The sequence below is a fragment of the Paramisgurnus dabryanus genome, chromosome 6 (assembly GCF_030506205.2).
Source record: "Paramisgurnus dabryanus chromosome 6, PD_genome_1.1, whole genome shotgun sequence".
Classification (NCBI taxonomy): domain Eukaryota; kingdom Metazoa; phylum Chordata; class Actinopteri; order Cypriniformes; family Cobitidae; genus Paramisgurnus; species Paramisgurnus dabryanus.
In genome coordinates, this window is record NC_133342.1 from 18,912,853 (window position 1) to 18,922,039 (window position 9,187).

The window sequence follows — 9,187 nt, forward strand, 5'->3', positions numbered from 1 at the left end:
CGTTCGTGTTTGCCAGATACTCACATAATCTCATTTGTAATCAGAGTTTACTGTTAAGGGAGTGTCTTGCATGTATTTTGGGAACGTGAGCGTCTCTTTTTTCATAAACTGTTTTGATGCGTGTGCAGCAGGCACTTATTTTGACAAAACACGTGATGCACATAGGTTCACATGACGCAACAACACACTTTTAAAAAACCCAAGCAACACACATGACACTCCCAACACATTTAGAATTTGCGCCACTCGGAAGAGCAGTCACGAGCCGCCACTGCTTTCAGCCAACATTTAAACCACACTTTAGTATTTTGTAACAACTTTATTTGTAGGCTTATTTATCATATTAGTAAAAAGTACAATATGGCAAAGATAATTCCCTCTCAACCCAAAAAGAAAACAACCAAAATCCAACTTAACATAGGTTTTAATTCACATGTATTGTCTATATTAAAAATCTGTCTTTGAAAACCAAAGGCAACTCCATATATCGAGGACTAAAATACACAAACTTGGCAAGAAATATTGTTAACATTTCTAATAAAGGGATAGTTTACCCCAAAATTGTCTCATCATTTACTCACCCTCATGTTGTTTTAAACCTGTATGAGTTTCCAGCCTGATCTTATAAAATTCATGTGAATTCTCATAAGTTGGCTAATTTGTATGAATTCGAATAAAAACATGATTATCAAAAAATATTAACAAAATCCCACCCCTAACTCCAATGTCAAAAGGGCAAAACCAAATTATACAAAAATGTATGAAAGTGATGCATTACGAATTAATACAAATTAACCACTTTGTGAAATATGTACGAACTGCCATGACACAGCGTTGAAGTTCTTTTTTCTGCTGAACACACACACAAAAACAAACATTTTCATAGATATTTTCCATAGTAGGAAAAAACAAATACTATGGAAATCAATGGGTACCGTCAACTGTGTGCTTGCCATCATTTTTCAAAATATATTTGTTTGTATTTAACAGCGTAAAGAAACTCATGCAGGTTTAGAACAACATGCGGGTGAGTAAATGATAACAGAATTATTATTTTTGGGTGAACTATACTTAAATGTTATCATAAGATTGTTAACTCATGAAAACATAACAGTGCTTTACTTTAAGAAGGTACAGCTTGGGGATTATAAGGCCCTTTATAAACGCGACTGGGTTGCTGGATCTATTATGTCGCACCTTGCAGGATATGGCTTGGAAGAACAAGAGAATTGCACTACTGGTGTGTTAACCATTTCCAAGCCAGACAAATCTGGAGTGCCTTGGTAACGCGGTTAATAAAGTCCAACTAACATATTTGACACACAGATAACAATCACAAACTGAAATAGATCTTGCTGAAATGCAAGATAATGACTCTTGAAGCACCCATTATTTAACATGGACTATATGCTTTGGTTCTTAAAGTAAAAAGCTTACCGCTAACTGCAAAACCTTGAAATTTAATCAGTAAAATTGCATTTGAAATGTCTTCATTTTGAATGTAATGTTGTGCCATATCAGATCAAATCAAATGAAATGCCGGGAGTTGAGGATCTGAGAAGTGTGCCCAGTGAAATCATGTAGTGTACTGCTTAAGATCTTTCCATGATGAATCTGACCTTCTTACAGTTCATCTCCAATGTGGGCAGTCCTGAAGGCATCCCCAGTTAGCTTTTCTTGAGCTTCCTTCATGGCAATCAAAACTGAATGTGGTAAAGACAGAACGTCATCATGAGTACACAAATTAAACAGCACTTTTCAACAGGCAAAACTGGATACAGCACGCTGAAAATATTACTTGAAATGTGTAATGGAATAATCAAATCACAGAGATATTTCAAATCTGATAATTATTTAAGGCACAAGCGCAAGTGGAATCTGAATCTGGTTTATAAAGATTTGCTATTCAACGGAACGTTTTGAGACAAAGACTGCAAAGAAATATGATGGTGTTAAAACAAAGCCAATATAAGAATGTGATGAATGTAAGCAGTGTAAAATAAAAAAGGGGATTACAAAAAAATTAAGTGCACCGTGATCTTTTTGAGATGGTAATAATGGTAGTAAATGGTCTTACCATGATCTGCATTGCTGTAAAAGTACTTGTAGTTGGGATTCCCATTTTTGTTTGTGATCTCAGAGTGGACTTTACCAGTAGGATCTGTCAAATAATTAAAAAAATATATTTATATTATATATACAGCTTTATCAAAACACAACAAATGCTTTCCTATGGCAGTGAGTGTTTCTGTCTAGATCAGTGGTAGAGCATTGCGTTTGCAGCGCAAAAGGTCATCGGTTCAAACTCAGGGAACCCACATACTGTTAAAGGGACACTCCACTTTTTTTTAAAAATATGCTCATTTTCCAGCTCCTCTAGGGATAAACATTTGATTCTTACCGTTTTGGAATCCATTCAGCTGATCTCCAAGTCTGGCGCTAGCACTTTTAGCATAGCTTAGCATAATCCATTAAATCTGATTAGACATTAGCATCACGCTAAAAATAAGGCAGAAATGGCTAGGAACTATACTCTCAAACTGGTGTAGTAATCAAGGACTTTGCTGATGTAACATGGCTGCAGCAGGTGTAGTGATATTACACTCTTCCGGAAAATAGTCCCCTTGATTACTTTCAATTACGGGGGAAAATTTTAGGCAGTGCGTAATATAATCCCTCGAACATAGTCCCCTGCCATTGACAGTAACCACGGGGACTATTTTCAGGCAGTGTGTATTATCACTACACCTGCTGCAGCCATGTTACATCAGCAAAGTCCTTGATTATTACGCCAGTTTGTTAGTATAGTTCCCATCCATATCTGCCTAGAATATAGCAACTTTTAATTTTCCGTCGGTCTTATTACACGATGTAACTACATAAGAGTCAAGTTTTAAATAAGAAAAAATATCAAAACTCTTTGGTTATTTTTAGCGCGATGCTAATGGTGTAATCAGATTCAATGGATTATGCTAAACTGTGCTAAAAGTGCTAGCGCCAGACCCGGAGATCAGCTTAATGGATTCCAAAAAGGTTAGAATCAAATATTTTTCTCTAGGGGAGCTGGAAAATAAGCATATTTTCAAAAAAAGTGGAATGTCCCTTTAACACCTATACTGTATACCTTGTAATGCACTGTAAGTATTTTTAATAAAAGCGTCTGCCAAATGCGTAAATATAAATATAAACTACATTCAGCAATAGTTGAACCAACAATATATTATTCTTCCCATGTTCACATTGATTTCATGTACTGTCTATGACCTACCAAGGAAAAGTATTCTAGGAATGTAACCACCATCTGGGCTGAAGGCCTCATCTTTTGGCTCCTCTTCATCCTATAGCCACATGGGAAACATCATGAGGAAATGCAAAACAACTCAAGAACAGCCTACATACAGATATCACATAGAACAGCAATAAATCAAAACAATACACACACAAAAAATGTTAAGAGAGAAAACTGTATCTACTAAAAATCCAATACATTATTGTTCAGAGTGTACAAAATTCAGGAGTCACTCCTAAAATCTGTGATTTTGGGGTCTGGCAGCTGTGCATAAGCTGTGCTTATGCAAAACCAAAATCTGTTTGTACAGAATGAACTGAATTATTCAGAAGAAGTAAAAGATGCAAATAGTGCATGGCCTATATTTTGTATGCACAAAAGTTTCTTTTAAGCCTTTATAACTTGAATTTAAGACTTGAATTTGGGTCATCTAAAAGCGGCAATGAATGGAAATGCACAGTATGTCAATGCACGTCCAACTTGGCTAATACCACCCACAATATGCACACTAATTAAAAACTATTTCACAATATTATGTTTAATAATGCACATTTTAATAAAGCAACCATGCTCACCTCCAAGTTGACCATGACAAAGTTATGTGCCAGCTCAGAAATCTCCTTCGATTCAGCAAACTTGGGCTTTAATGCTGAAATGGGAAAAAAATAAAACTTAAACAAATCATGCATCCCTTAATTTTACTTTGGGATGGTCCATAACCATATATTTGCCAATAGATATGACCAATATATTCAGATGCATTTCAGCATCATACCTTTACAGGCACCACACCAAGTCTTGTGAATAACGACCATCAGAGGCAGTCCACTAAACACAAAAAGCTCAGTCAAAACCATACACAAATACAAAAACTTGTATGCAACTCGAAATATTTGCTGAAAATGTAAGATACTTTTAGAGGTCATATGCACCTTGCTTCAGCCTCTTTTTTCCCATCCTCAAGGCTCCTCCAGTGAATGTGGTCGCCAAACCCTTTATTGTGACACAAGCATAGAAAAGAGCGTCAACACATCCGGTTATAAACAAATGAGCCTAACAAAGCCACGTAAGTCTAACCACAGAACAAAGGCACCTGCGGCAGACCTCACCATATTACTGCATCTTATTTCAGACAATGCAATAAACAAACTAACTATCATTTAACATCCCAGAGGGCTTCTGTATGCAAAATTGCAAACCCAACTGGAAATGAATAAACTCAGATAAGATTAAACAATTGCAAATACAAATTGTATTTCATGGCCATTTCACGTGTAAAGGAGTACACAAACCCGTTAGGCCGTGCATTAAAGGAATGTCGTTTCGTTTTAGTCAAAGCGCGTTAGTTTAAATCCGTGTTCCGGACCAGAAGCCGGTAGTAGTCTAGCACGGCTATCTTTAATCGACATGATTTGGTCTGTTTGCAATACTTTTTCGATAGATTTACCTCGTCCGTTGCTTTCAGCTAAAACCTCTGTGAAATGTGATGCAATAAAAACCTGTAAAAATGAAAGCAACGCAATGTTGAATAAGGAGGACGGCATTTTCATTCCAACGATTGTTAGCTTTGAGCTGCCTGTCTGCCTGCTTGACTGTTCAGAAAGGGCGGCGCTCCTTGGTCCTAAATTCTGCCCGCTTAAAACAACGCAACGACGTCACCGAATTCGTCATGTACGCACAAGACGGCGCATTGGCAGCTGAGTCCATGGTCTCTGAAATGGCAACATACAGGGAGCTCCGGGTTTTTTGGATAAAAGCACAGTAGTTTATGATTTATTATCCAGAGCTGTGTCCCAATGACATAGTACTCACCCATCTAGTGTATGAATTTATTAGTATCGCCCCAAATGGAACACTTAAAGGTGCTGCAGAATGTAAAACAATATTTAGGCATAGGGCACTTTTACAAATGAACCGCACCAAGTGAGCTATTAAACTCTCGTACGATTCAACCAAACTAAATAAATAGCACCCTATAGTAACTATTCAAGCCCAGAAAAGAATTAAAGATGTCTGACATAAGTAACAAATAATTATTTTCCCTTTTATAAATTACAATATCAATATCACAAATTACTTTTATTAAATATATATTTTAAATTTCCCCATTTCCCTGTAGCCATATTATCCATGTATAATTTTAAAAATCTACTAAATATGATTTATATTTTTATGTCATATGCAAGTAATATATTCAAATACACGTTTTAAACTTTAAATAAATTCATACATTTTTCATCATATTTACTTAAATTGGAAACTGGAAACTTTCTTGAAACCAAAATTGGTTTCATTTGTTAAGCCATCAAATCGGTCACAGTTTCAATGGTCATTGGATGTCGCCAAAAGTACAAAATGTACTTAACAAAAACACAAAACTAAGAGAAAAACTAAGAATGAGAGGACAGGGATTATTTATAAAGCTCATCTCTGACAATTGCTGACTTGGCAGTAACCTTGTAAATTCACAGGCAAATGCAGAAATGCCAGAACTGAAATGAAAGTTGTGGGCAAACCCATATGGCAAAAAAAATCTCTGGCCAAAAATATGTTTTAAATAAATGCTAAATACATTTAGTAAAAAGTAAAGCCTAATTAAATATATTTTGGAATTTGAAAATATATTTAGTTTTAACCTTAATTAATATACAGTATATTTCAAAATGAGTTTCATGGGCAGCAAATACATTTCTAATTTAGTAACTTTAAGTAACTAACTGTAAAATGTTAAGTTATAAGTATATGTTTTGCAGTTGAGCTGTTTAAATTAAAAAAAATTCTTCCAATGCAATGTACGTTTATATAAATGCTTTAAAATATATTTCAAATGTGGCCAAAACATATACTGGTGAAAAAAAATTTTTTTGGTTTTATTTTGTATATTTTGCCATATGGGATTTTTTTGTGGACTTGAAGGGACCTCTGCTTTTAAGAAAAAATAAAACTGGAACACACACACACACACACACACACACACACACACACACACACACACATGGTTTCCCTGTTGTCACGCATAATTATTTACTCTAAAAACCCAAATTTTGGGTTTCTACCGTATCACTGGGTTGAGCCATTTGGGTGATGTTACTGCACTCAAAAAAATATACGCTGGATTTACTGGGTTATTTTTTCAATGTTGGGTAGTTTTTAAATAACCCAATGTGCTGTGTTTCACAGTTGTAATAGTGCAAGGCGCAAAAGCCCATCTCCAGTCTCAGTATGATATGTTTTTCTTGGGCATTCTCACTCTGTTTTTAACAGGTTTGTGATTAATACACGAGGCTGGGTGACATCACTAAACCTTCCACCATCAGTTACATCAAGCCTCTGTTGTTCTTCTTGTGCAACTTTATGTTAACCTTGTTGAACTATTACAAGTGTACAAGTATTAATGTAAGGATTTGTGAACAAACATTTGAACAATTTAAATTATTTTTATGCTGTACTATTGTTCACTGAAAATACTTACACTCTAAAAAATGTTTTTTTCAACCCACCGTTGGGTCAAAAAGGGCCCAACCAATTGGGTTGTAATTTAAGCTGAATTGTTTTAACTCAAAATGCTGGGTCTATTGTTTGGTCAAATATAAACATTTTCTGGGTTAATTAATGCCCTGTCCCTTGTCCTTTTTTGACCCAGTGCAGGTTTGAGCATTTTTTATGTTTTCTTGAAATACACTTTTGTTTGATAACATATGCTGTCTAATAATTGAAAATAGTAAAATATGAAAATATTTCAAAGTATTTCAAAGATTAAGATCATAGAACTGCAGAAAACATAACAATTCAAAACAATTATCACTTCTAATAAAATGGGTTGGATAATCAATCCATAAAATTGGGTTGGTTGTAACCCTACATTTTATGTTAAAGTAACAAGGGCGGCTATTTCTTGCATATGAACATCTTCACAACAAAACTGGTGCAATGCCTTCTTCAAACATAATGCATTTAATAACAAACAACAAATGACAAACATCATGCCATAATAAATAATGTTTAAATACAATTAAATAACTTAGCAAATAAATATTTTTGTAAAAAAGCCATATAGCAACAGTAGACCTGTAACTGTGAGCATATTATTTTGCCAAAATGTAGTTGAAAACTCGGTTTATAGTAATGGCTCGAAGGTGGAAACCCTTCAGGACTTTACAAAGCTGTAATCTTTCTTGAAAAGATTTTGGATGATCCATGGACACCTGTTAAAATATATAATAATATTTATAATAATATTTATACATGAGAAGATCAAAGAGGTCACAAAGAGGTCAAAAGAATACCACAAAAACATATTTATAAACTTTTTCATGCCCTACATACCCTGAGCTCAGAGTTGTCCATTGCAGAGACAGCAAAACAGTTCTGTTAAAATGTTAAAAATTGAGTATAAGTAAAAGTGAGCCATAACATGATTACTTAACTAAAGCTGGTTATGCCATGATTATTCACATGTTTACCTGCATGACGTCATCAATGCTTCTGACCACGGTTTTGCTGAGATCTGAGTTGGCATAAACTGTAAATGTTTCCCAATAGTAGTGGAGATCTTCTAAGATCCTCTGTAGACATTCATTCTGAAAAGATGTATGTCAGCATATGTCAATATAACAGGCAGAAGACACAGCTGAGAAGCAGTAGAAATTGAAAAGCACATGGTAGGAAAAGACAATTACCTCATCAATATTCAGGACAGAGCTGTGAAGGCAGTCTGCAGACTGTCGAGTAAATTACATATAGATTTGGTCATTTGGAAGGCTCTAAAATTAACAATTACTATAAAATTAATAACAATAATCTCTAGCCTACTCGCTTAACTGTTAAAGTGTTATTTAAAAATGCATTTTTAGTGTTGTTCACACAAATATCCTCTGCATTAAGCAACCTAAAAAACATGTAAGATTGTAATGTAAAGTAAATCAGGAAATCGTCATCCATCCAGTTTCATACATTGACTTACATGTGATGTGCAGGCAGACATCGTTTTCGTCCTCACGTGCACCTCTGCGTTTTGCTGCGTACAGTTAAATCCGACGAACAGGTGGTCCTAGAAGTGGATATCAACTATTAGCCTTCAAAACACTTCAATATTGTGACAAATGTGTGTGTTTTAGCATAAGATCTTACCATGGCGAGCGCGCCGGATACAACGCTGAGCAACGAGCGCGCGACCTCTTTGCACTCGGTTGCCTTGAGCCTCAATGATAAATCACGCACTCCAACTGGTCCAGCAATGGCACACTGCGACAGCGCACAGCAGAGGACGGTGACGGCAAAAACTTTTGAAACATGTCAAATAATAATAATAAATCAACAACATTTGCGCCTTAAATGAACTGAAACTTGACGGAAGAAATGGGTAAAGAAATCGTTTCTAAATTAAAGAAGAAGAAAGACGCAATACTTACAGCTGAAGGGCTGCATGGTTGTGTTCAGTTGCACAGGCTAAAGGGATAATAATGTTCAGAATTAACATTTGTGTTTTTATATACGAGGATCCATTTGGAGAGATGGGAGTTTCCCTTTCAAAATATAACCTAAAATGAAACAAACCTGATCCCCATGTGTTTCGTAATTTCCGAGGCATTACAGATTTTGACTTTTGAAATTTGTGGACACTACATACATGGGAAATAACGCCTTTTTCGGTTTACACGGACAAACAGTGTAGGATAATAATCTTCATCCTAATTACGCTGTAAACCCCCATTTGCTGTCACTTTCATCCAGTATGCTTACATTTAGTTGCATTCCTGTTTATAGCCATGATAATAACAGTGTACACGATAACAATCTGTATCCTAATTACTCTACAAAACCCATTTAGTTGGGTTCCTGTTTAAAAAAAAAAAGAAATACACTTTGGCGGTTTAAGAAACTTTTTCTTTATTTAAT

At 35.3% G+C, this 9,187-nt stretch overlaps 2 protein-coding genes across 2 annotated transcripts; both read right to left on the bottom strand.

Annotated features, from left to right (window-relative positions):
* Positions 1–301: 301 nt before the first annotated feature.
* On the bottom strand, positions 302–4,908 carry txndc12 (thioredoxin domain containing 12 (endoplasmic reticulum)). Its single transcript, XM_065269751.2, has 7 exons — positions 4,737–4,908; positions 4,222–4,282; positions 4,065–4,117; positions 3,865–3,938; positions 3,269–3,338; positions 2,078–2,161; positions 302–1,703 (listed from the first exon to the last, which is right to left on the bottom strand). Exons 1-7 carry the CDS (start codon positions 4,837–4,839, stop codon positions 1,624–1,626), a joined length of 525 nt encoding a protein of 174 aa, XP_065125823.1. The 5' UTR covers positions 4,840–4,908; the 3' UTR covers positions 302–1,623.
* Positions 4,909–7,081: 2,173 nt separating this feature from the next.
* Positions 7,082–8,716, bottom strand: LOC135747999 (interleukin-12 subunit alpha). The gene is made up of 7 exons (XM_065266072.1): positions 8,701–8,716; positions 8,420–8,571; positions 8,253–8,339; positions 7,969–8,010; positions 7,753–7,869; positions 7,616–7,657; positions 7,082–7,494 (listed from the first exon to the last, which is right to left on the bottom strand). Exons 1-7 carry the CDS (start codon positions 8,714–8,716, stop codon positions 7,375–7,377), a joined length of 576 nt encoding a protein of 191 aa, XP_065122144.1. The 3' UTR covers positions 7,082–7,374.
* Between the last annotated feature and the right edge of the window lie 471 nt (positions 8,717–9,187).

Coding starts and splice junctions, on each gene's coding strand:
- txndc12 (XM_065269751.2), bottom strand. CDS start 4,839: ATGAAAATGCCGTCCTCCTTATTCAACATTGCGTTGCTTTCATTTTTA. Junction 3,939..4,064: donor TTGGTGTGGTGCCTGTAAAG/GTATGATGCTGA, acceptor TTCCCATTTCAG/CATTAAAGCCCAAGTTTGCT. Junction 1,704..2,077: donor TTACAGCAATGCAGATCATG/GTAAGACCATTT, acceptor TACCACATTCAG/TTTTGATTGCCATGAAGGAA.
- LOC135747999 (XM_065266072.1), bottom strand. Junction 8,011..8,252: donor TGTCTGCCTGCACATCACAT/GTAAGTCAATGT, acceptor TTTACTCGACAG/TCTGCAGACTGCCTTCACAG. Junction 7,870..7,968: donor CTGTCCTGAATATTGATGAG/GTAATTGTCTTT, acceptor ACATCTTTTCAG/AATGAATGTCTACAGAGGAT.